At 50.0% G+C, this 27618-nt stretch overlaps 1 protein-coding gene and 1 long non-coding RNA gene across 2 annotated transcripts in view; both read right to left on the bottom strand.

Annotated features, from left to right (window-relative positions):
- Window positions 1–385: 385 nt before the first annotated feature.
- On the bottom strand, window positions 386–13857 carry LOC142929371 (uncharacterized). The gene is made up of 3 exons (XR_012945666.1): window positions 9655–13857; window positions 1463–1499; window positions 386–1060 (listed from the first exon to the last, which is right to left on the bottom strand). It is a non-coding gene; the product is annotated as an uncharacterized LOC142929371 (long non-coding RNA).
- A 3054-nt stretch (window positions 13858–16911) lies between these two features.
- BARX1 (BARX homeobox 1) overlaps window positions 16912–27618 on the bottom strand; it is a 36456-nt gene continuing 25749 nt past the window's right edge. The window contains exons 3-4 of the mRNA XM_076070588.1: window positions 23461–23545; window positions 16912–18526 (exon numbers count right to left, since the gene is read on the bottom strand). Of these exons, the coding sequence (XP_075926703.1) occupies window positions 18281–18526; window positions 23461–23545 (331 nt within the window). The 3' untranslated portion in view covers window positions 16912–18280. The remainder of the gene's footprint in view (window positions 18527–23460; window positions 23546–27618) is intronic.

Below are 27618 nucleotides of genomic sequence, written 5' to 3'. Positions count from 1 at the left end.
GCCCGGCCACCTTTGTCTTCCCAGTGGCGATGTTTAGACATCGCACCGGGTACTCAATTGAGGCTTAGTCGACCTAGGGGACGCCCAGGACCCGGTTCAGATAATCGTCACTGATGGTGTTTGCCGTGAGCGGGAATCGAACCCGGTCCGCCGGGTTCGTAGCGCAGCGTAGCGCTCACCACTACACTGCCGCTCCCCCCCCACACACACAAACTAACGGATTATAAGACGGACCCGCCCTCAACGCTTCGTTTTTCCCCATGTCATAATCCACACAATACGGTAACAACATGTAACGTAATAATACTAATACAAACAATTATTAATTGCCACACGAAAGAAAGAGAAACAAACTGCGCACGTTAAGAAGAGACGCGTAGATGGATTTCGGCAGCGGCCCACGTGCATGCGTTTATTGTGTACGAGCGCGGTTGAGGTTACATTGGAAGGCAAATGCCCGTGCAGCTGTCGATCTTGGCCTTGAAGGGGGAAGAGAGACGAGGAGGGGGAGGAGGGGCAGCACAGGCTGCCCGTGGGGGCAGGGAGGGACGCATGGAGGGAGGGAGGGAGGGAAGCGGGGTGCTTTGGTGGTGAGAGTTGAAAGGAGGGTGGTGATCGCTGGCGCTGGGCATGGACGGTGTGATCACGCCGATGGGTTGCTGCGTGTGGTGTGCGTGGGATGGATGGGGGAGTATGTGATGGTGTGTGATGTGTGATTGAGGGCGTGAGAGTGTTGTGGTTATGGTATGATGGTGTTGTGTGTGTTGGCTGTGTGGTTGGTGCGCTGGTGTGCGCTGGTGTGTGTGGCGATGGGGTGAAGGGTGAGCGGTGGGTGTGAAGGCTGGGTGACGGGCTGGGTGGTGAGTGAGTGACGGGCTCGGTGGTGAGTGTGTGACGGGCTGGGTGGTGAGTGTGTGACGGACTGGGTGGTGAGTGTGTGACGGGCTGAGTGGTGAGTGTGTGACGGGCTGGGTGGTGAGTGTGTGACGGGCTGGGTGGTGAGTATGTGACGGGCTGGGTGGTGAGTGTGTGACGGGCTGGGTGGTGAGTGTGTGACGGGCTGGGTGGTGAGTGTGTGGAATCGTTTTTTCGTTGGGGGAGAGGTTGAGGACATGATGGGGGTGGGGGGAGGATTAAACTCCGTATTCATTTCATTTCCGGTTGGCATCACGCGCTAAGTCCCCGCCAATTACATCAAATGGTTCATCGGGAGGGAATGGTCCCGTTCGGGTATTTGAATGAGACGGCAGAGTTCCCACTTCATATCAACACGCGCGTGTACATATTACGTGTACCGTTGGGTATACACGTAGCATTTCAATTATATATTGTTTTGCTTCATTGATCTTAGAGTGCACGAGCTTTGAAACAAACAAGGTTTGGTAAAAAAAATGTTAATAACAATTATAATAACTGGTGGTGTATTTTTTTCTCTCTCTCTCTTTCATCCCAGTGCGCTTACCCGCGATTTAGTTGAGCATGCAGAGACCACGGAAGGCCTGGAGAGAGAGAGAGAGAGGAATAGACACTCAGAGTCAGGGCTGTCGAGGGCAGGTCAAGTACGGGGGGGGGGGGGTGATAGATGCTGGGCACGTGGCCAGAATGAATTGCGACCGGCTCAAGTAGATAGTTGTGATGGTAGCGCAACGAACCCGGCCACCCAAGTTCGATTCCCGCTCACGCCAACAGCGGTGAAACTTATTTGAACCGGGTCCTGGGTTCGACCAAGCCTCACACGAGTCCCTGGTGTGGTGTGTAAACATCGCCACTAGGGAGACAAAGGCGGTCGGGCGTGATGTACCGTTCTGGCCTTCATTAGGTGTTCGCTAACAGCACTTGCCCCAACAGTCTGTTAAGGCTATACGGTGGATATTTGAATGTGGTGGTGGTAGCGGTGGTGGTGGTGGAGGGAACGGTGGAGGGTGCCAATTTGCAGATGAAGACCGTGGACCGTGGTCCGAGTGGACGTCAAAATGTCAAAACACCGCACGGAATAGAATCCGTCTCGAGTGACGAGAGATCCAACGATGGACGGAGAGTGATGGAGAGAGACACTAGCGAGGAGATGCATCGGTGACGGAAACGATCGTTGGACCCAATGGACCAGTAGACCCTGGGATTAAATTGAAAATAAATGTTTACGTTGAATTTATAAAGTAGCAAGCTCCTGATTATGCGAACGTGACGTCATTATAAAATTATACATTCCAATTCAACAATTGATTTCCTTCTGCATCACTATTAAACATGATCAACATCTAAAACAACTATTCGACACCATCACCCACGTCGTCATCGTCATCATTCTCTAATTTAAAAAAATAATTACCACCGAACGTGCGCGTAGCCGCCTTTGTCTCACTGTGTGTGTGTGCCATGTCCTCTCTCACAGACACCGGCGATCGTGGCCTGCCTGCCTGCCTTGCTTCCTTTTCAGCTCTGTCAGCGATGTTTAACACAACAAAACCCTGCATCCGATTCTCCTCCCCGTTGCATCGGGTGGGGGGGGGGGGGGTGGGGGGCTATGCCACCAGGAGCCTTGCCTGGTCGCGCTCGTTTCGCACAAAGTGCTCGGCACAAATGGACCACAATACCTCGCGGATCTCGTCAAGGAGCACAAACCATCATCACGCGACACTCCGCTCATCCTCCCGGCAGCAGCGGCTTTTAGAACAAAGACGGCGGTCACAGCATCGCGCGCTTTCGGATGCGCTTCTGCGGCCGTCTGGAAAGCTCTTCCTTCCCATATTAAGAAGCCGCTGGAGCGGTGCACTTTTACATCGTCATCTAGATTGAAAACTCATTAATTTAGCACTTCTTTGTGTGATTAGTTTGTCTTCCTCCTCCCGCACCTCCGATGATCGCGGTTGGTGGCTACGTACGGTGCCAAAGAAGGTCAACACACATGCAGTTGTTCAAATCGCTTACGGTGCAACTTCCCCTTCTTCTCGTTGTACCTCTGTAATATTCCCAGTCAAATCATTATATTGAGTCTACATATCCAAGCACGCTGGCCTTAATGACACGAGACCTTAGGCATTCGCCGAAAGATTGGCCTAGATAATTATTACATCCCACGTGATTATTACAATATTATTATTAAATTTCCAAGCGATATTATTCTTATTAATTCCCACCACTTATATTATCGGCCACGTCCAAATACATTTTTTTTTGTTTAAATATACTCGCCTGTCTTACGAAATGTATTCCTATAGATTAGACGTCCCCCGTGGGGTTATTCCTGCAATTGCGCGCTCCTAATTAATGAAACAGCGTCCGCCGGGAGGGGGAAGGGGAGCGGTGGGGGAATTCCTTCAGCGGCACAAATCAAGAACGGCCGACGACTGCCTTCGTGCGTACGCGCGGCTCTCACGCCGGCCTGTGGAGGAGGTCGAGAGGACGCGAGGCACCGAGAGGCTCTCGTGGGATCTGGGCCCCCTCGGCGGATTGAGCCTCTTTGGCGGCGGTGAATTGAAGATTGTCGTCATCATCATGGACAGCACCCGGAGCGTCGCGTGGACACCCCAACAGACGGACACTCGAGGACACACACTCTACGCAGTTTGAAAATTGGCATCACCTGGGGGGATGCATTTTCTGGCTGCGTCCACCGTGGGAATAGTGCACAATGGGCAGTGTCTACTATGGGCAGTATTTACCATGGGCAGTGTCCACTATGGGAATTGTAGACGGCCTGTTGCTCATTCCCCTCGACAATTATTATTCTTTCGCGCACTGTATGCTTGGTTCTTTCGGTAAAGTCACGTAGAAGGAAAAGATAAAATCATAAAAAATATAAAACAATGCAATTTTCACGACGTTTCGACTGCAACACAAGCAATCATCATCAGATGTGAAAACCCACAGCAAGAAATTTTGGAAAACGTTAAAAAATAAAACCGCCACTTTTTTCAAAAATGTCTTGCTGTGGGTTTTCACGCCTGATGATGATTGCTTGTGTTGCAGTCGAAACGTCGTGAGAATTGTATTGTTTTATATTTTTATTATTTTATTGTTATCCCTTCTACGTGACTTTACCGAAAGAACCAAGAATATGAATCCCTGCAGTCACGAAAGCTTTAAATCAAAACTTTCGCGCACTTTTTAACCGTTGCTATTAATCTCATTAGCCACCGTCACGTGTGAGTCTGCGGGTCTCCATGCATTGTCTACAGCAGTGGTTCTTAACCTGGGGTGTAAGCACCCCTTGAGGTTGCGAGCTGCCCTTTCTGAGAACCCAAATGTGTGCAGGCTGCAATAAAGGTGAAGCACCATTGGTCTATAGCCTGGACATCCACCCCGCATCTCTCGGACTGGACATCAAACATTAGCCTAATTCTATTGTGTCCTGTTAAATGGTTGCTATTCCTCGAACCGACATCATCATCTTCGAAATCAGCGCGAGACCGTGAGAAACAGCGACGCATTGGCGAGGAGCGGGTAGGGTTGGATGGGGGGGGGGGGTGCAGGCTTCATCCAGCAGCGGATAGCTCACCGCATACGGCAACATCGTAATAATTAGGCAAAACCCAGGGGGGCCCACGTGTGCAGATTAGGCCCCGGCACAGACACACGGAGCCACGGGGCTCCTCAAGATTGACTCCCTGGAGCCCGGAGCGGATCGCGTCTGAGATGATCTTGAGTGGTGCTGACGGTGGCGAGGCTTGGCTTGAGCGGTAGTGTAGCGGTCAGCGCTACGCTGCGCTACGAACCCGGCGTCCCGAGTTCGATTCCCGCTCGCGGCAACCAACACCCAGTGTCGATTATTGGAATCGATTCTGGCCCTCGACCCTAGGTCGACTCGGCCTCAAATGAGTACCTGGGTGCGGTGTGTAAACTTCGCCACTGGGGAGACAAAGGCGGCCGGGGGCGGTGTTGACCACCCACCTCCTCGTGTGCCGTTACCGGCCTCCGTAGGTGCTCGCTAACAGCACTTGCCCTACCAGTCTGTGAAGGATTGAGGGGGGGGGGGGTCTTTGGCTAGGGTGGGGAGCGGTGGTGTAAGGGGTTAGCGCGCTGTGTTACGAACCCCGAAACCAGAGTTCGATCCCCGCTCACGGTCACCACCGACACACCAGTGACGGGTATCACCTTGAACGAGTAGCTGGTGCGGGTGTGCGCAATCATCCTCACCACCACCGCTGTCTCTGCACACGTAAAAAATAATGCCGCTCGTGGTACAAACGGAACCTGGTGTGTGTGTGTGGTGGTGGTGGGGGGTGAGGACTTAAACCGTGACGTTTCCCGAGAACTTCGCAGGCACGTTATCTAAGTGGTGTTCATGACGCCCCTCGGCTCGGTCCACATGGCGAGCGCGCGCGTGGGTTCACGTCCGAAAGGTATTTAGCCAGAATTGATTTTCATCTCGCACACTCGTGACGAACTGCGGTATATTTAGTTGTTTTTTTTTATCCCCCCCTCTCCCCTCCCAGTCGTTTAGAGAGGGTGGCTGGGAGGTTAGGCTGCGTGATATACAACAGCACATTCATTAATAACTACAGTGACCCCATTTTTTTTTTACAAATACCACCGAGTCGTCCAAAGTCAAAGATATTTTTTCTTCCCCAAATCACACGAGCACTTCAATCGGTTCTCACTCCCCGTCTGTGCACATCCCCGAGTTATCTGGTGGATACTCCACGTTCCTATGGCGATGGCGAGTCCATCCACTGGACAACCACTGTTAATTTCCTCCAACAGGTGATGCTTATTTTATCGACCACCGGGAAGGAGGGTGGGCTAGAGTCAAACCCCCAACCAGGACTTTAACTCGCAACCTTCCACACTACGCAGCGTGCTTCTCTGCCATGAAGAAGGTCCATTGCCAGAAAGGGCATCCATTATGTATTTATATACACTATATCCTATTAAGGCCACAGTGTTATTGACGAATAAATAACTATATTCTTGGTTCTTTCGGTAAAGTCACGTAGAAGGGAAACAATAAAATCATTTGAAAAAATTATTGCTGTGGTTTTCACACCTGATGATGATTGCTTGTGTTGCAGTCGAAACGTCGTGAGAATTGTATTGTTTTATATTTTTATTATTTTATTGTTTCCCTTCTACGTGACTTTACCGAAAGAACCAAGAATATGAATCCCTGCAGTCACGAAAGCTTTAAATCAGAATAAATAACTGTTCTATAAAGTGTGTGCATATATAGTCAGCGGCGAGCGGTGCAACTTCTAATGTTATGCAAGGGCTAGAAAGATGGAATCTACGTCAAGGTATAGAGGTGCAGCCTTGAAACATCTCACTCACGACACTGCAAGCAGAAAGGGCTGTCACCTCAAGGGAGGAGGGCTAAGTTGGCCCCACTCAAATTATTTAAAACGAGCACCTATTTTTATTTTATTTCACCAAGTAAGGCCCACTGAGCTTCGTAGCTCTTTTTCAGAATGTACCTGGCCACCAATGATAGCTCAACGCAGTAGGCTTATCACGTGGACATTTATAGCGGCAAAATACTCTAAACGCGCGGTGATGTCGATTCTAAATGTGGAGGGGAAAAAAAGCGGAGGACCCGGAGAAAAATCCACGCGACCAGGGGGAGCGAGAGAGACACCGCGATCTCCAAATGTGCAGCAGCAGGCGTCAGGGTCAGGATCGAACCCACGAAACTCCTGCATACCAGGCGAGGTAGTTAACATCTCCTAGCCACCTTGGCGCCCCACTCTTCCACGTCGGTCAGAGACGGACGTCTCGGACCAAAGTGAGTCTCCTCCCCCCCCCACACACACTTTGCACCCACCTGCCGATCGCCTAACATTGCTTGCGCGCGTTACACACACACGCACCCACGGACTCGACCTCGGCCACATGGCAAAAACCAATAAAAACTCACGCACCGGAAAGGCGGCACGAATATTTTCGTGCAATTAAGGGGGCAATTAACGGGTTGCGTTTCAGCCGCGCGCGAGTGCGTGTGTGGTTGCACCCGATTCAAGAGCCGAATAGCTCACAGGGCTATACCAAAATAAATAACCTGAAACTGAATACTGAGAGTCCACGCTCTCTCGCCCACGGCACATCGCCAACGCGCTCTACAAAGGTGGCGTTGTGTATGCGCGCGCGTGCGTGTGTACTTGTTTATGGAGAGCGGTAGTGTAGCGGTTAGCGCGCTGCGCTATGAACCCGGCGACCTGGGTTCGATTCCCGCTCACGGCCAACACCAAGTGTCGATAATTATCGGAAGCGGTCTCGGGCCTCGCCTAGCTCGACTCAGCCTCAAATTAGTATCCGGTGTAGGTGTGTAAACACTTGCCACCCGAGAGACAAAGGCGGCCGAACATAATACTAACCATGCCGTGCCGGCCTTCATAGGTGCTCGCTAACAACACTTGCCCCAACAGTCTGTTAAGCCTATACGGGGGATGTTTGTCTTCGTATCGATATGCGTGTATCTGTACGTATGAATACAAATATACACGCGTGTGTAAACGCGTGCACGTACGTATTTTTACGCGTGTGTATGTGGGTATTTATCTGGGAAAGTATGTATACGTGCGTGTCTGTGCGTGGTGTACGTATACAGATTTGTGCGTTCGTGTATACGCCTGTACGTGTGGATGTGCTCGCGTGTGGCGAAGTATACGCATGCGTGATGACGTGTGTTCGTGTCCACGTGTGTGCACGATGTGTACGTGTCATTGTGTACACGCGTGTGTCTGTGTGGCAAGTGCCGCACCACGAATCCGGCTGCCCGAGGTTCGATTCCAGCTCACGGCCACGATTAGCCTCACAATAAGTATCCTTTTAACGTTAAGACTGGGGAGACAAAGGCGGCCCTAGCGTTTGTGCAGACCACATTATCCCTGAGTATATGGTGTGTTACTAGCTTGCACCAGCAAACAGTATATGCGATATTCTTGGTTCTTTCGGTAAAGTCACGTAGAAGGGAAACAATAAAATAATAATAAAATATATAAAACAATAAAATTCTCACGACGTTTCGACTGCAACACAAGCAATCATCATCAGGTGTGAAAACCACAGCAAGAAATCTTGAAAAAAAGTGGCGGTTTTTTATTTTTTAACGTTCAACAGTTCCACTGCTGTGGACGACCGCTTGTGTTGCGATCGAAACGTCGTGAATGATTATTTTTAGTCTTATTTTTCTATCTACGTGACTTTACCGAAAGAACCAAAGAGTATAGTATGTGCGGACTATACAAGGGATTTTTGTCCCCGTGACATGCTTGTGTGTGTATATATATACACACACACAGTAGTGTAGCGGTTAGCGCGCTGCGCTATGAACCTGGCGACCCGGGTTCGATTCTCGCTCACAACCAACACCAGTGACGATTATCTGAACTGGTCCTGGGCCTCCCCTAGGTCGACTCAGCCTCAAATGAGTACCTGGTGCGGTGGACAAAAACATTGCCACTGGGGAGACTAAGGCGGTCGGGCGTGGTGCTGGCCACCCTCCCCCTCGTGTACCGTTCCGGCCTTCATAGGTGCTCGCTAACAGCACTTGCCCCTACAGTCTGTTAAGGCTATACGGGGGATCTTTGTCCTTGTATATATCTGCATGTATATGCGTATGGGGAGCGGTTAGTGTAGTAGTTAGTGCGCTGCGCTACGAACCAGGCGACCCGAGTCCAATTCTCGCTCACGGCCACCAACACCAGTGACGATGATCCGAATTGATTCTCGTCCCTAGGTCGACCCGGTCTCAAAATGAGTACCTGGTGCGATTGTGTAAACTTCGCCACTGGGGAGACAAAGGCGGCCGGGCCCGATGTTGGCCACCCACCTCCTCGTGCGCCGGCCTTCATTAGGTGCTACTCGCTAACAGCACTTGCCCCAACAGTCTGAAGGCTATACCGGGGATCTTTGCCTTATAATGTGAACACACAATTATTGTATAGTTCGTGTACATAACAAATGGCACGGCTTGTGTATCTGTCGTGTACAAACACACACCTGCACGTGTACAGAATAGGAAAAAGTGTACTTTAATTTCAAACGACGGTAAACCAAAAATCTATATAACATGTATATGCAATATATACACGTGTTGCTAGCAAGTCGCCGTTGGTAGTTACCACGCTATCAAAAAAACAAATACGCAGTCCAAGAATCCCGAACGCTATATGCAAAACATAGGTTACATGTTTCGTAGATGGTGTGCGTGGTTAAACCTCAATAGGAGCTCGCTAACCAACACTGCCTGTGCAGTCGGCTACACAGTGGTACGGTGGGTGGGGGTCTTTGTACAAATAGCAAAAGCGAGTTCAAGAAAACCGCATGGGGAACCATCGCCAAAGTGAATCCCCCAGTGCCTGACGGGAGCGTCGGGGGTGGAAAATAGAGGCCCTCAATCCAGCAGTGGATTGACGACAGAGGCTGCAAAAGTACCGAAGGCGCACGGAGTAGGGATCTCACACACGTGGTCATTTTTTTTGTTACATCGGGAAAAAAGGCACCGACAATGGCTGTTATATTTTACACCATTCGATAGCGAGCGATCGCATTCACTTTGATTATAAATCGCGTGTAGCCGTGCTTTGTGGTATGCAGCCGACATTTGTTGTCGCTATTGTTTCTGCCCGGCACCGCCAGAACCATCACCACCGCCAGCAACCACCAGTACCACCACCGGCACGCTGCATGTTCTACCGCGTTGGCGAGAACGTTAACTACCTTCGCTTGGTATGCAGGAGGTGGTGGGTTTGAGCCAGATGCTGAAGTCGATTGTATATTTGGAGCTTGCATGGTCTCTCTCGCCGTGGTCGCGTGGATTTTTCTCCGGGTCCACCGGGTTTTCCCCTCCACATTTAGAATCAACGTGCGTTTAGAGTATTTGGCCGAGATAAATGTCCACATGGTAAGCCACTTCGTTGGGCTCTCAATTGTGGCCAAGTCGCTTCTAAAAGAAAAAGAGCTATGTAGCTCAATGGGCCCTACCTGGTTAAATAAATACCAAAAAATTCCGCGCTCACCAATGCAATGTACATTTACTCCCATTCAAAAAGAAATTTGAATTCGTTCCACGTTGCACGCGCCAGATGATTGCTAATCGCGCGCCACGTGACGGCTGTCTGCGTGACTTGGAACACGTGTAGACACGCACGAACACACCACGTGATCTCGCTCTGAATTATGTTTGTGTTACACGTGTCCTGCGCAGACAGCGTTACTCGCTCAGCGCGCACGTTGGCCGTGTTTAACAATCATCGGGTGCGTGCAGCGCGCGTGTGCCAAATTTAACATGAATGGGAGTAGGTCGGTGAACGGGGCAGGACCGAGCGTGTTGGTGGTAGTGCGTTGCGAGGATAGGAGGGTTTTTTTTACTCGAGAAATACAACTTTTAAACATCTGACATTCGCTTCTGAAACGTATTTCTTGATAAAAACTGGTTTTGTTTGTTCTGTCAAGATGTCAGTCGAACCCTCCATCCGGACGTGACGACCAGCCAGCCAGTCAGCCAGTCAAACTTTTTTTCCTGTATACAGGTACAATTCGGACAACCACATTACTGCGGCGTTGGACGAAATCATGAAGGTGAAGGCTATGGTTATAGTTGTGGACAATGTGGTTGTTATTCCGCTGTGATTCAGTAGCGAACAACAATTAAAACAAATCTACTTTTTAAAAAAAATGTTAACCGTGGTTGAGTTTAAAACTCGACCGTGTGGAAGTAATTACGCGTGTCGCAGCTCACAGCAGCAACACCACCAACCCCCTCTCATCTCGTCTCTCAGCTCACCTCTCCTACCCCCACATATTCCCCTCTCCATTCACCCACCCATTCACTAGCTCAGGTGAGCCCAGGTGAGGTTAATGAGCGGTGATTGATTGGCAGCACCGGCTATGAGAGCGTGGCTAGCAGGTGGCGGCGGACCAATTGAGCCGTGCGTGCCACACGATTCTATCAAATTACATCAATCAATCAATCAGCTAAGCAGGGCTTAAGCCTGGATGTGTCTGGATGGGCGACCGCCGTGAATTAAAAAAAAAATTGGCGTTACAGACTGCTTTGGGGCCTTACGTTGTCAGTTGTTGCCCTACTGCTGCTACGCTCCCCACATATTCCCTAACCCGCACCGACCAGCGTGGTGAAGTATGGTCAAATAACCCTTCCCCCAAACCACCCCGGGCTCGCACGGTGTGGGGAGGACATTCATCCAGCAGTGTATTCACGAAAGGGGCGTTACGTGCAAATGTACACCAACTACTTAGATCGATTAATGTATTACCGAATTTTCCAATTCGCCGGTTAATCAAATCGCATTAACAAACAAATGCTCGGATTAAAATGAAACCGAACTTCCGATGAAAGCAACTAAATGAATACAAAATAACAACAATGCATCCCTGGCTGTACTCGCTAACAGCACTTGCAATTGAGATGTGTTGCTTTTTTAACGCGAGCCATTTTTGTTTGAAAGCGGTGAATGAGCTACTTATATCCACGCGATGAATCCCATCCAGCCACACAGAGATAGAGAGAGGGAGAGAAAGGGTGTTCCATTCGGGGACGCTGCTGGGCAAACAACGCCCGGCCACCTACCGAGAACGAGATTTGTGGCCATAGAGAATCGGCATCTTTATCAGAATTTGTACTTAGACTGGAGGAATTCGACGAGCTGTGAAGCTCGTTCAACGCAGATGTTCAGTACCGTACGGGCCTGTGGGCTGAAATTTAGAAACTGGTTTGGAAAACGGGCAGACACTCAAACTCAAAAGAGTTATAACATAGAAGTATTGTGGGGGGCGGTTTTTTGTGAATTTCATTTCGACCCCACAAACAAACAAACAAAAAAGATCACACGATTAATTGTACGGAGCGTCGTTCGCACAAGTTGCCTCTCTCTCTCACAATCGTTGCTAAGGAGCCAAGGAGCGTCAGCTGGAAGGCTGTGCCTGGTGGTGAACGGGGCGCCGACAACCGCTCTGCAGGATCTCTAACACAGGGGTCCCCAACCCCCGGGCCGCGGACCGGTACCGGTCCGTGGCCTGTTAAGAACCGGGCCGCACAGCTGCAGGAGGAGGTGAGAGCGGTGAGTCCGCGCGTGGCCCGTCCCCAATATTTTATTATTCACCACTTCCGTCCGCGCCTCTTTCCCGCACTGCGCATTCGTCTCAGTCACAGTGTTGGTAAAGCCCACAAGCTCTAGCCCCTAGTAGCCACAATGAGTAAGCCCACAAGCTCTAACCCCTAGTAGCCACAATGAGTAAAAAACAAACGTCGCTGGAGAGCTTCTTTGAAAAGGGGGAATGACCCAATGATGACCCCCCCCACTCCCCGGTCCGTGAAAAAAATCGTCTTCCACGAAACCGGTCCCTGGTGCCAAAAAGGTTTGGGGACCGCTGCTCTAACATACGAAGACGTCTCCAGGCAATCGGCGAGTGTTTAAACACGAAACAAGCCGAGCGATTCGTTGGGAGCTGTTAACGGGAAAGCCCAGCGATGGTTTAAGCTTCTGAACGAGTTGAGAACTCGTTTGCAATTAAACTCGCGACAAAGTGACGACCGAGAGGTTGCTGTCAACTTTGTCTATCTCGTGATGGGTTTTTTTTTACAATTATATTGCAACATTTTAGATGTTGCATTGTTATTATTTTTAGTTATGACAACAACAGCGATGAGGGTGGAATGGTGGCGCAGTGGTCGGCGCACTGCCACTGCTGCCGTGGCTCCGACCAACGGAGAAACATTCCAGGCCACGGCTCACATCAGTGGCGAGGGGAGATCTGAACCCCGCTCCTGGGCAGGGCTGGGCTGGTAGCAGTGCCAGATTATCATAGTAGCACAAGAAGCTACATATGTAGCTACGGGCCCCGCACTTTCAAGGGCCCCGCGCTAAATGCTTTCAAGCTATCAATTCCGGTTCAGTGATTATGCACTTGCTCTATTACTATAGTACTATACCGCCTTCAACTTTCATGAACGACTGGGTGTTTAAGGTTAGCAAATTGTCATTATCTGGCGGTATAGCAAATGAAAACATACAATTACTTTACTATGCAAGTAAAAAACATTGCGTTTTAATATTAATGTTTTTATTTTGTTTAGGGCCCCTTTATTTACATATGCTACAGGCCCCGCACTAGCGCTTGCTGGGAGGGATGAGATGGGATGAGCCCCCTCCGGCTTGTCTCCAGTGGTGAAGTTACGGCACAGCATAAACATCCCCGCACTCTAGGCTGACAAGATGTGGAGAGGATTTCATTCCATCAGTGGATCAGGATCAGCATTTGTATTTATACTGGAGGAATCCGATGAGCTACAAAGCTCTTTTTCTTCACAGACGTCCAGTAAAGAGGCTGTACTTTCATATTTACGTTTCTAATTGAGCATCGCTACATTATCTGGGCTTGACCACCTGAATGTGAAATTGGCCCATACGAAAGAAGAAGAAGACTAATGCTACACTTTGATGTTTTTATATGTATATACACAACGATGTTTTACTAAAATTAAGTGGCATTTTTTTGTAAATGTTAAATATATGTATATAGCCACACGCAAGTGCTCCAATGGCCATTGGCAATGAGCGCTACTGAATAAGTTAAGCAAAACACGGGACGATTATAGCATCAATATCGTCATCAACATCGCTATCATCGCCTACTATATTTACATTATAAAGCGGCGAGAGCCCATCGAGACGAACATATTTCGTGAGAAACTGGGGTCGCAGAACGTAATTACTAGAAATACAACGTGTGTGTGACATAACGGTTGTGGAACCCACGACCCGCGTGCCATTCATGACTTTATTTCACTCATGGCCCGTGACTTTATTTCACCCACGCCCGTGACTTTATTTCACCCACGCCCGTTACTTTATTTCACCCACGCCCGTGACTTTATTTCACCCACGGCCCGTGACTTTATTTCACCCACGCCCGTGACTTTATTTCACCCACGGCCCGTGACTTTATTTCACCCACGCCCGTGACTTTATTTCACCCACGCCCCGTGACTTTATTTCACCCACAGCCCGTGACTTTATTTCACCCACGGTCCGTGACTTTATTTCACCCACGGCCCGTGACTTTATTTCACCCACGGCCCGTGACTTTATTTCACCCACAGTCCGTGACTTTATTTCATCCACGGCCCGTGACTTTATTTCACCCACAGCCCGTGACTTTATTTCACCCACGGCCCGTGACTTTATTTCACCCACGGCCCGTGACTTTATTTCACCCACGACCCGTGACTTTATTTCACCCACGGCCCGTAACTTTATTTCACCCACGGCCCGTGACTTTATTTCACCCACGGCCCGTAACTTTATTTCACCCACGGCCCGTGACTTTATTTCACCCACGGCCCGTGACTTTATTTCACCCACGCCCGTGACTTTATTTCACCCACGCCTCACGCTCCCCCGCCCCACCACTAGGCACCAAGCGTAGACAGATGGGTCCCCACCAGCACAGATCGACAGGTCGCGTGGGGGTGGTGTAAAGTGTAGGTAAATCGGTTCTCCGGGCCACCCCGAGGTCGACTCGGCCTCGAAATGTGTGCGGTGTGTAAATATGGTCACGAGGGAGACAAAGGCGGCCGGGCGTGGTGTTGGCCACCCCCCCCCCCCTCGTGTGCCGTTTCGGCCTTCATAGGTTGCTACTCGCTAGCAGCACTTGCCCCAACCATCTGTTAAGGCTACACGGGGGATCTTTGTCGACGTGTACCTTCCTTGACAAAGCCATGCGGTAATGTCACCAACACAAATTGTTGCTCTAAGTTTATCGTCCTAGCCCAAACAGCTGCCCAACAACAATACTGATTCCTTTAATTATGCATTAAATGTTTTATGGACAACCATGCATCACAACATTATATATTAACGTAAAAATATACATACAAGCAGAGTTGGCTAACGTTTCGGGCAACGAGCCATCGTAATAGCCTAATAGATATATTCGCTTCCGTTATAGGGCAATGTTAATAATGGTGATAACGACGGTGGCGAAGGTCTGGTTATTTTGTTGGTATTCACTTACGTGCGCGTAGCATCACTGCCAAGGGCCGTTGCCGCAAATTATGAATGGAAAGGTCGACGAGGCGAGAGATTCGCGCGGACGTCCCACGCGTCGGGATGATCTGCATCGTCCGCTCCTCCTCGCTTCGGCAGCCAAGTTCATGCCGACACGGAGCTCGCAAGACCCCCACCCCCGACTCACCGCATGCCACGATCTCACAAATGTTAAGCCGTTACGCGCCGCGCGCACCCGATGATCGTTGAACACGCTCACAAAGACCGCCCCCCCCCCCCCTGCTCACTCCCCCTCCTGTGTAGCCTTAACAAACTTTTGGGGCAAGTGCTGTTGTTAGTGAGCGCCTGTGAAGACCGGCACGGCACACAAACGGGGGGAGTGGGGGGGGGTGGTTAGCACCACCACCGCCCGCCTTTGTATTCCTAAGTGGCGATGTTTTACCCGCCACGCCAGGTGCCCATTTGAGGCCGAGCCGACCTCGAACAGAGACCCAGGACCGCTTCAGATAATCGTCGCTGATGTAGGTAGTAGCGCACTGAGATAACCGCCGCGCCACCGCTCCTCAGCGCGCGGGCAACACGGGCGCGCGCGCACGCGAGCGCACAGATGCCGCGCTCTCTAACCTGCGTTGCGATCGTCACTGGTCTGCACGTCTGGATGTGTTTGCCAATCATCGGGCAAGGGCGGCGTGTAACGACTTCAATTGCCATTTGAACGGATGGGAAGCGTGGTGGGTCGCGAGGACTTGAGTGCTGGGGGGCGGGGGGGGGCGAGGGGGGGGGCGTGGGGGGGGGGCGAGGGGCGGGGGGAAGCCCCTTCAATTCATTTCGCGCACGCGCGGACTTCCCTGCCATGCGTTTCCGCGTTGTACCGCGTGATGCTTTGTGACACGACGTCCGACGTTTCGCTACGCGTTCTGGAACGGGGTTTTGTTGCTGTTGTTGCAACGTTTCTGATGGCCCGCGATCGAATTCCTAAAGAAGAAGAAGTAGAAGCTGCCAGCGTGCGGAGCGAAACGTCGAACATCACGCCGAATACCACAGTGGAGATCTGCTGAACACAACATCGGGGACCGTATGCACGCAGTGCCCACAGCTGCACCACGGCGCTACGATAGTTGCTCTGCACACAGCTGGAGATTATTTTTTAAATATATTTAGACGTAGAAAATAACCCGTTACTCTTCGATAGAGGACGGCTGTCAATTGTATACTCTTCTCACGACCCTCCTGTACTCGGGATCACCAAAGGCCACCTGAAATAGTTTTTTCACGTCATAGTAAAATGCAAAAAATATGTATATAACATTATTGGAAGGCGAAATAATTCCATTGTTAAATCGGAGCGCGAATTTAAAAGTTGGAGTAATTTTAAATGAGCAGTGGTCAGTCTTCTGCATTCGTGACTCCCACCTCTTACGATGTCACTATCTAACAAACGTCGTCCGAACGTCTCCTTCCCCCATTTCCACTCAACTCGAAGCTTTATTTGTTGCACGGAGAATTCTCGTGTAGCCAGTTGCCATGGCCAGCAGCCACGAACAACAGAGTTACTGTTGGGGTGGGTGGGGGGGGGGGGAGCCCAGCCAGCAGCCAGCCAGGAAATTCGAGGCATGGATAATACAACATTTTAAACAGTCCAGCAATACCCCGCTTTACGTCGGGCATGCGTTCCCGACACGTGCGACGACGAGTGTCGAAACGACGTCAATCGATGCGGATTTACAGCGATGGGTAGCGAAGGCTGAGAGGCGACGGATAACGAGAAAGGACGAACGCCGACGCTGTCGGCGACGCGAGTGTGGGGTTTGGGGCGACGCAAATCGGGTTAGTGGCGTGAATCATAAAGTGACGACGTATTTGCGAAACGACGTAAAAAGGGGAAGACATAAATCGGAGAATTCGCTAGAGTGATATTTTTCCGAATCCCCACCTCCTCTCCCCCCCCCACGCCCCTCAATTATATTACGATTGTTGCTCTCGGAGTGAAGTGACGAGACGAAGGCTCCATCGCCGATCTCCCGTGTTGTTAGAGAACGTCCCGCGGAATGGGATATCACAGAGCCACCTCCGAGACCTCGTCTTCTTCGAGTGGTGCACAGAGATCAGGGGGGAGTAGACGGCCGAAATGTTCTTCGGAGGTCGCGTGGTGGGATAACCGTGAATCTTCGCTGCCAGAAGTAAAAGGATCGCACCAATAAAGATTCGTAATAAGAGGAAAGACGACCGAGAGAATATAACGAAACCCGGGTCGCCGCTTGCGAGTCGAACGTCAGAGGCCAAGGTCCAGCACCCATATACCCGTAGTCATATGAATCCCACTGTGTTGATTCGGTCGCGCTGCTGTAACAGAAGGGGGCCATTGCCCGAAACGTCGCCGATGACGTGTCTTCTTTGGTCTTTCTTTCTGGCAGCAGTGTTTTTGCCGAATGCGTTGAGCGTTTTTCGTTGTTTGTACACCGCTGCCAATGAAGCGGTTAACACACACACACACACAAAACGACAACATGTGTGTTATTCTAGCTCGCGTCTCTATTCGCGGCGTTCAATATATTTCTCTTTTTTTCTCTCTCTCTCTCTTGCTTCGCAAAAAAATAATAATTCCGCGACAAAGGCCTGGGGAGTCATCACAACCTTTACCAGGTCACCGAACAAATGGCAGGGCACAGCAGAGGCCGCTGTCATTACAGTCCGCTAACCTCCAACCCTCACCAGCCCTCCCCCCGCCCCCACCGCCTTTGTATCTTCTACAGTCGGTATTTATACAACGCACACGCATTGTGTGCGTGTATGTGTTGTCCCGTTACATATACCTACCTGTATACTGTATTTCCGTTGGAGGGGGATGTCGCGTGTGTGTGTGGGGGGGGGGGGTAGAAAGGTTCCAGCTTTCTCTAGCTGTGGCAAAGTCTCTGCTTGTCTAGAGATACAAGCGCTATTTGCCTCTCACAAAGTGGTACTCGATTTATCGACCCCCCCCCCCCCCCCACCCCCGCGCCTGATAGAGAGATGATGGGCTGAATTGTCCACCAGTCACTCAGGTCGGTCGTAGCTCCGATCACAACAGCAACCAGCACCCCGCCATTCGACCGCGAAGTGACGGTGCTTGTGCCAGGCTAGGTGCACCTCGAGGGCATGTGATGAAGTGTCGAAGGCTCGCCGCTGGCAGAAGGAGGACACACGGTGGCGGCTTTGCTGCCACCACAAACACGCGCCCACACACACACGCGCATATACACAGTATACACAATCACATTGCTTCAAGCATCCTCTCGGACTTTAGACCACGGCTGAGTTCCACTGCGTGGACTTCGCATTCACGGAGCTGCTCCTCCTCGGCTCGGAGACGCCGCCTCGGAGCCGCAAACTGTCGGAGGCTCAGGTTCGACTCTGGGTTCGGGTCGTCTGGCAGGTGGCGGCTGCTGTTGCGGCTGCTGCTGCTGCTGCTGTTGCTGCTGCTGCTGCCGCTCCTCCGCCTCCAGTTGCTCGCTGGTCGGAATCGAATTCTTGCGAGGACGACCCTTGGGCTTGGTGGGCGACTCCAGCCCTCCGCCCTGCAACACCTGCGACCACGGGCACACGGATACTGTTAGCGAGCACCTATTAAGGTGTGGGGGGGGGGGCAAAACGGAGCACGAGAGGTGGGGTGTGACCCGCGAGCTACGCCCGCCCGCCCGGCTGCATTTGTATCCCCCGAGTGAGCGTTATGATCGCTTACTCGTGTTCTTTGTGGTCAGCAGAGAGGTTGAGATGTAAGGCCGTGGTCGGGATAGATACAAACTCGGAGAAGCCGGGGCTTTAAGAAAGGTAAAGGATCCCCCATATAGCCTCAACAGACTACTGGGGCAAGTGCCTTTATGGAGGCCGGAACGGCACACGAGGGGGTGGGTGGCCAGCAACACGCCCCGCCGCCTTTGTTTCCCTCGTGGCGATGTTTGCACACCGCATCAGGATCTCACTTGAGGCTGAGTCGACCTAGGGGAGGCCCAGGAGTTGCAAACCCGCTGCGCTACCGCTCATCGCTGTCTTAATTAACAAAACACTTTGGGTTCATCCGCGTTCGTTTAAAAAAAAATCTTAGAGTTTTCAACATTAATGCACACGTTTAAAATTTCATCTCTCTCTTACATCTTTAAAGTCTGCCCGTGTCGAGCAAATACACAATGTTTAAATATTGTAATGTAAGTTGACGTGGGTTTTATATATAATATATGTATGTCTATTACACAGTATGTGGGTGGGCTTATTAATATATGTGTGTGTGTCTCTGTTCGCGTGTCTATAACTTACATAGCATTTAATATACGATACTTACATTTTCCAAAATAGCCCAACATTATTTAATAGATACGACACATGAAATGGAACACGCGGGGAACACAGACAGAACTGACGGGTGTCTTTGAAGATTTTTTTTCTTTAAAATACGTATTCATAGCGTAAAAAGTCACCTCCTTCCAAGACGTCTGGCCGGCGTGGAAGAGTAGGCCAAGCACCCTCTCTCGGGCTATGTGTAGTGTAGGCCCTCCCACCAGCAGTTGCGCGAGTAAAGCAATTGCAGGGCTGCGCCTTGAACTTTTATTTCATTTTCGGACGAACGGGGACCCCCTCTTCCTCCACCACAACCAGAAGTTTAACCGCAACGCTGTGCGAATGAGCGCTGTCAGCGAGCGCCTATTAAGGCCAGCAAGTGCGAAACCGTCAACGGTGGCTAACATTCACCAAGGGCATCTATCTGCCTCGTGGAGCCCACACTTCTACGGTTCGCCTGCTAGAACATTGACCGCCACGATTTCCCAAGGTCGTGGACTCGAGTAACGGGTCTGAGTTGACTCGACACCATCATCGCTACCACCACTATCGTTGCGACTATCATCATCGCCACCAAAAAAAGACAAAGATGGCCCGTGTAGCCTTAAGAGACTGTTGGGGCAAGTGCTGTTAGCGAGTAGCAACCTATGAAGGCCGGAACGACACACGTGGAGGTGGGTGGCCAACACCACGCCCGGCCACCTTTGTCTCCCGAGTGACGATGTGTACACACCGCACCAGGTACTCATTTAAGGCTGAGTCGAGCTAGAGGGAGGACCAGGAGCGGTTCAGATATTTGTCACTGATGATGGTCGTGAGCGGGAATCGAACTCGGGTCGCCGGCTTCGTTGCACAGTGCGCTAACCGCTCAAACACGCACACACGCGCGCGAGCACTCCACACGAGCTCCTTTGTCTCACTGGAGCAAACCTATCGACAAGCAAACTTGTTTTGTGCCGAGTCAACCTAGGGGAGGCTCGCTCCGTGTTCAGATACTAATGTGAGCACGTTCACAATCAGAACAGCTCCGATTTCAGTTCCTGTTTTTTTTGGTGGGTGGGGGAGGTGAGTCAGCCCATCATCCTACTCCACGGCCGATAAAAACGAGTACCACTTTGTGAGCAAGTCAACAGTTGGTTGTCCTCTAAGTGGCTCTGAACCTGGGGTGCGAGAGATGGCCAGATTTTTTTTTTAGAATGTAAACGATCGAAAACACAAACTAAGCACGGGCACGTAAGTGCAACTTACTTTGTTTCATCAAACCCCTATGCATTTATAAACATTGTACTTTTTTTTTACGATTGAGAGCCAAAGGCGGTGCAAGGCTGCGGTAAAAGTTTAAGAACCACTGTCCTATGCATACGAAGGCACTCTGCCGATCCGCCATAGGAACGTGGAATTTTCAACCCGCCGACATCAGGTGGCGTCGAAAAATTCCACACTCTCCCGTTGACTCTCTGTGTAACCCAGGCTTCCTCGCTAACTTTCAGCGGGGGGGGGGGAGGGGGGACGACGACGGGGGGCTACTTGTAATGAAGACCGCTGCTGTGTAGGGTAACACGCGCGAGAGTTTGCGTTACTCTCGCTGGGCGCGCGCGTGCCTTCAGCGCAGGGGAGGCATGAACGTAACTTGTCGAGATATTTAATGCACCCCCCCCTCCCTCCCACGCGCCGCCTTCATTCATCCTTAAATAAACAAAGGTGAGGGATGAATCATGGTAAGGTGGGGGGGCGAGCGAGCGAGCGAGCGTGGGGGTGGGTTGGCATTGCTTCAGTCGGCTTGGCCCAAGTAATTATCTCACTCTCTTCCCCGGCACACAAAGGCGCTCACTGTGTTGTGTTTAGAGAGCTCCTTCGTGTTGCGTTGTTGCGTGAGATGCCTCCCGAGACTCAGATGACGCTCCTGCGAAGAGGATGCGATGGAGCAGCGCCGCAACTGCGCTGATTGTGGATTGGAAACTCGTTCCTTTGGAACTGTTTTTTTTTGCGTCTCGTTCTTTGTCCTTCCCCAGCACCTCCGATGAAACACGGTTGGCCCCGTACGGTGCGAAAGAAATTCAGCATACACACGTGCGTATAACCAAATACGTAACGCCTGGAACCGATATGATGTATCTGTCCACGTAACTGAATAAAAGTCATATTTATATTTTTGGTACGCAACTCATTCGCCGAACGGCCTTCTGGGAGTGAATCGTATCAGCGGCATTGGTTCAGTACGAGCAAAACTCTGGACCGGTTTCGACTTTCATTGTGTCTCATCAGCGGAGTCAGCCTCGCTTGAAGCAATGCCGCGGCGAAGTGTCCAACGTTCAGAGGCAACGCCCCAGGTTGGTTCCAAATTAGTCCTCGTACTATGACAAAGATCCCCCCGTATAGCCTCAACAGACTGTTGGGGCAAGTGCTCTTAGCGACTATATCGCGCAGAGCACAGACGCGATCAGCAAGGTTCGCGACGGTGAATATTAAACACCAAATCAGTGTGAATGGTTACGCGTTCAATAACACAGTGAACAAATAAATATGACGTAAATAACGTGAATAGATGGTGTGTATAGTACTGCGCGCATTAACATTGAAAGTAAATTGACGTGCGGGTGGCTATGAGTAGGGTTTCCGTGTCGTTATACTTGCTCAAAATATTCTGAGAAAATTGTTTTTGTTCTCTCTGAAACGTGATATATTTGATGTAACGCTTCATCTCACGGCATGTGCACCACGTTTCCTATCGCCTGGCTGTGCTCGAGCCGAGTTGCGTGGGGCGAGTGGATCCCAGAGGGCATCTTGTGAGGTTAAAATCCAGGTTGCGGGGGATTTACTTAGCGCATCATCCCATCTGGGGTCGATACAATGAGTACCACTTTGTGGGGAAAATCAATAGTGGTTGTCGTTTGGATAGACTCGCCAACCCCCCCTCCCCTCACCGCCATAGGAATGTGGAATTTTCACCACTGCTCTGCACCGCTGTGAGCAGTAAATGAACACCAATGTTGCAATGCCCATTTAAGCACCAAATCGCGCATACTGTTTGATAATTGAGAGAATGCACAAATTATTGCACTCAAGAATAGGACCAAATATTTCCACATTCGTAATTTAATACGGTATTTTTTGTTCGGATAAATGTATATAGGATAGAGTCGAAGAGATTAAACCACACATATATAATAATTGTAGAAAATTATCCTACTTCCAAAATGCAAACACAAAGGTAATTTGTACTTTTTCTGCTGAACGAGCATAGAACATTCTAATTTGATGCAATTATCTAAGAATAAACTACCATTTGAAAACCATGAAGCTACACTTCAACTGCTACCAATCGCAGTCACACAATGCCATGCATTGCCATTCGTGTTTAGTTTCATTCATCACAGAAGCTTGCATTAATACATAACATATGTTTACCTACGACCAAATTACGAATACGTGCGACCAATTTAAATCGCATCTCGGAAGCTAAACAGAATTGGGCCTGGTTGGCACTTGAATGGGAGAAATCGGGGCTTGTCAGGAGTTTGTTGAGGGTGAGTGTGGCAAGAGAAGAGATTGGTTGATGTGGTAAAGAAGGCTGTGGATCTGAGTGGACGTGCCGATGACTGCTACCAGCGGTGTCAAGATCGTCCTCTTTGAAAGAAGCTCGTGAAGGATGCTGCTGGGCAGTTGGAGGCAGTCGCCCTCCAAGCAACAACGGAAGACAGCAATGCTCACAACAACGAGCAGATCACCGGGTGGATAAAATGCAAAAAGTTCGCACACGAGGGAGCACAGGTGGTCCATCTGCCAGTCATCTCAGTCAATCAACCTACTGCATCTCCCGCCTGCGGCGAGCCTTCGACACTTTCACGTGGCCTCAGAGTGCACCTAGCCCTGGGCACAAGCGTTGCGGTGACGTCAACCGCCACTTAGTGGCGAACGGCGATTGCTGTTGTGGTGTGGCCAGGCGATGGGAAGTTCTGAGCGTCAGCGCCCTCTCACCTCGCTCTATCTACCACATGCTCCACCATATTCCATCTCCCTCCCTCACCTCCCTCTATCTCCCACATGCTCCTCCATACTCTATCTCACCCCTTAATCCCCCTCCCTCCCTCCCCAATACCCGTACTGACCAGTGCGGAGAGGCTTTCATCCAGCAGTGGATCGAACAAAACAATTGAAAAGAACCAAGCTAGGAGAGGAAACTTACCATCTTCTTCCATTTCATGCGTCGATTCTGGTACCAAGTCTTCACCTGGAGCTGACTCAGCCCGAGGGACTCGGCAAGATCGATCCTACGGGGCGAGACGGGCGAAGTCGTTAACTCCCAGCAGAAACGAGACATCGGCTGGATTACGAATCGACCACCGATGTGTTGACGGCCGTTAAAATTCGCGCACAAAGGTTGGCTGGGCCCGAGTCGGACCTCGCGACCGCGACGTGAATTCGCAGCCTTTTCCGATTGTTCGTCACGCGCTCGCATGATCATCTTCGTCGTCATCGTCGCAGTCGCAAGCCATGGTCAATCCACTGCTGGATGATAGGGGATTGCCAAGCCGCCGCCAATGTAACAATGCCCCCTCGGGCGCAGCGGCGCCTCGACTCCTACTGCGCAGAGGACGCGGTATAAACAATAAATGATGACGATGCTGATGGCGTTGATAGTTAAACTGCATATATACTGTGTAAGAAAAATTCGTCCAGAAAATGTCACGATGGTAGTCACGTTACTGTTATTTTTTTGTATATTTCCAGGTAAGGCCCACTGAGCTCTGTAGCTCTTTCTCAGAAGCGGCCTCTCGCCACAAATGATAGCTCAACCACGTGGCTTATCATGTGGACATTTATAGCAGCCAAATACTCTTAACGCGTGACGTTGATTCTTAATGTGGAGGGGGAAAACCCGGACAAAAATCCACGCAAATGTACAGGCGTCGGGGTCGAATCCACGACCTCCTTCATACCAGACGAGGGAGCTAACACCTCGTCACCGCGTCTGTAAGTTAAATAAGTCAGGATTAGGATGTTTCACACGTTACAAGAGATGCATCGTTATCCGCGTGAGACCATTTGGTGCGCGTGCCGTTTAGCGAGTGGCGATATTATCAAGGGGATGGTCTGGCCATGAACCGCGCACGATCAACTGCCTTTGTCTCTCCTTTCCTGACGCTGACCCTCCACTTGTGGACTCCTGGGCGAGGCGGTCGGCGGGCTACCGAGGAGGAGGATGATGGACATCAAAGCACTGCTATGGTCTCTATGGAACATTGTTTTTTTTTTGCCAGTATCAAAATGATGAGAAATAAATATAGACTTTAGCCTTTCTGGCAATAAAAGAGGAGGTGTTTAAGATGTTCAAACACCAAATAGACAGCACCTATTGCAAGGCATCAAAAGTCTGCATCAACCACACAATGTGTTTTACTCCCAGAAAGGGTGAAGCCTATTATTATGATTATTTTCTCGTTATTTTGATACATGGCAAAAAAAGGTCACGAATATATAAATGCTCAATCCGAGCTATTCGTGATTTGATACTTACATTGCCTTTGTACTGTTCACCTTTTCGCATTCTCTGATCTAACACTGGTGCAGAAACTAGGCCAGGGAGAAGGCTGTCTCGTGTGTAGGCCAATCGGGTTCAAATGCATTGCATATTGTAAGAGCGTGTTTGTTTTGCACGTTTTGCCACAGCTGTGTGTCGGTGACTGCAGACTTGATGGCTTGCAAAAGGTTTCTATTTGGTGTCTGAACACCTTATTGCCACAAAGGGTAAAACCTATTTCTTTTTTTTTCATCACTGCAAAATCGAAGTTTGTCTTAACAGATTCTCGCAATCTTACGCAGGTCAGAGTCACGGTGGTCGTGGTGGTGATGAACTGAATTAGATTACGAGACACTCACTCGGATGGCGGTGGTAGCTATGCTAACTAGATGATGACAATGATTATAACGAATTGCATGATAAGACACGCATTTAGATTATGATGGTGGTGATATTCATGATGGTGATGTTCATGATGGTGATGTTCATGATGATGATGGTGGTGGTGATGTTCATGATGATGATGGTGGGAGTGGTAATGTTCATGATGATGATGATGGTAGTGGTGATGTTCATGATGATTATGGTGGTAGTGATGATGTTCATGATGATGATGATGGTGGTGGTAGTGGTGATGTTCATGATTATGATGATGGTAGTGGTGGTGTTCATGATGATTATGGTGGTAGTGGTGATGCTCATGATGATGATGATGGTAGTGATGTTCATGATGATGGTGGTGGTAGTGGTGATGCTCATGATGATGATGGTAGTGGTGATGTTTGTGAAGATGATGGTGGTCGTGGTGATGGTTCACGATAGTGATGATGATGATGATGGTGATTTCGCGCTCATTAACTTTGTAAAAGCATTGAAGCCATTAACATTTCCCCATCTGCAGTGGGGCAGAGACAGAAGGCAGACGAACCATCTGCCCGACATCAGGCCCCATGGACTACTGTATAGTTGTTTTCAATCACCACACTTTAAATAACAAACGCCACTCACGGTTTTCCAGACTCAGCTTTTGTGTGCAGGTGGATCCACTAAATAGCTAACATCTCCCGACGGCGACACCACGGTGGCGAGATGTTAACTACCTCGCCTGATATACAGGAGCATGTGGGTTCGATCCCGATACTGGACGCCTGCTGTATATTTGGAGTTTGCGTGTTCTCTCCGTGGTCGCGTGGATTTTTCTCCGGGTTCTCCGTTTTGTCTCTCTCCACATTTAAACACGCACCTTTAGAGCATTTGGCTGCGATAAATTTCCACGTGACAGACCACTTCGTTGAGCTATCATTTGTGGCCGTGTCGCTTCTGAAAAAAGAGCTATACAGCTCAGTGGGCCTGACCTGGTAAAATTAAAAAGATATAGTTTAGCTTTAGTTCAGTTGAAACACGCAGGCAACGTGGTCGTGGTTGTGATGATGATGATGATGATGATTTTTGCAATGTCTATTTGACGATGATGACGATGATGGGACCCAAGCACCTGTGCTGGGCTCTCACCTGTCCAGTTATCATAGAACGCTGCATTAACCTTAACTGTTGTAACATTGTCCGACGGCTGGGGACAGACATCCCAATAGGTGGCCATCTGCATCACGAGCGGTTGTTTACTGACTAGGCTCTGATGTGGGCATCAGGACAATGGATTATTTAAACTATATCTGTGCGGAGATGTGTATACTGTAGTCCTATCTTGCCATTCATGGCGGAGATTTCTCCAGATTGTCTCCTATACGACGGACTCACATCTCCTTATATATTAGTACAATGTTTTCATATCATATATAAAATATATTTTATGATTAGGATGATGTTGGCAATGATGATGATATTGCCGATGATTAGGAGCAGAATGTTGACGATGATGATGTTTGCAATGTCTATTATATATAACATATGATATATTTTAGAAAATATTTTATATATGAACCTTATGGCGGTACCCCGGGGTACCATAGTACCCCAGCTCTCGCATCATGTCCGTGATGCAGTCACTTTTAGTCTGTTGATGGTCGGCGATGCGACAATCGACTCATCTCGACGAGCTGTACTCACGATGCACCACCACGGTGCGTACCGCGAGCGTTCAGGGTTTCGGCGCAATCATCGTCCTCACTGCGTTTCGACATCGCGGAGTGTGGCACCAATTTCGGATTGATTGGTTACCATAGTCGCGGAGTGAAGTAACACCCCTGGAGAAAATAGTGTCCCAGAAATAAAATATTTAATTGCCTCGGCCCATTTTGTATGATTTGGTACCCCGGGGTACCGACATAAGGAGCATCTAATATTTAGTTTTAATGGCTAAGCATCGCAATACAGGACCCTCCTGAAAAATACGAGTCCTGAAACTCATTGAGGCTTTCCGTACTGAATATTTTTTTTTACAGCCTGCTTATCAATCAACACCCTAACACACAGCATGAGATAAAGATGTACTCATGTGGGGGGGGAGGCGCACGGAGACTAGCCCTCTTGTCTATTCAAAACCAAAGTGATTTCTTGTGGAGGCGTTCGTATCTTTACATACATGGGCCAGTGGCAGAAATTCCACGTTCCTATGACGGGGGCGAGCACATCCCATAAGAGCAACCACTGTTGACATCCCCCACGAAATGATGTCCATTTCATCGACCCCCCGGACACGAGGAAGGCGACGGGGTCAAGCACCAAAACCAGAATCTGATTAATCGCGACGTTGGAATCGCGAGCCGCTCGCTTATTCACTCGCTCCTCACCGCCAGCTGGCCGGTGAGCAGCGAGCAGTGGAGGTTGAGAACGTGTGACCCAACCACACCCACCTCTCACCTC

Source organism: Petromyzon marinus, chromosome 30, assembly GCF_048934315.1.
Source record: "Petromyzon marinus isolate PM22_M1 ecotype Great Lakes invasive population chromosome 30, UKy_Petmar_22M1.pri1.0, whole genome shotgun sequence".
Lineage (NCBI taxonomy): Eukaryota > Metazoa > Chordata > Hyperoartia > Petromyzontiformes > Petromyzontidae > Petromyzon > Petromyzon marinus.
This window is presented reverse-complemented; position numbering and strand designations above follow the sequence as displayed.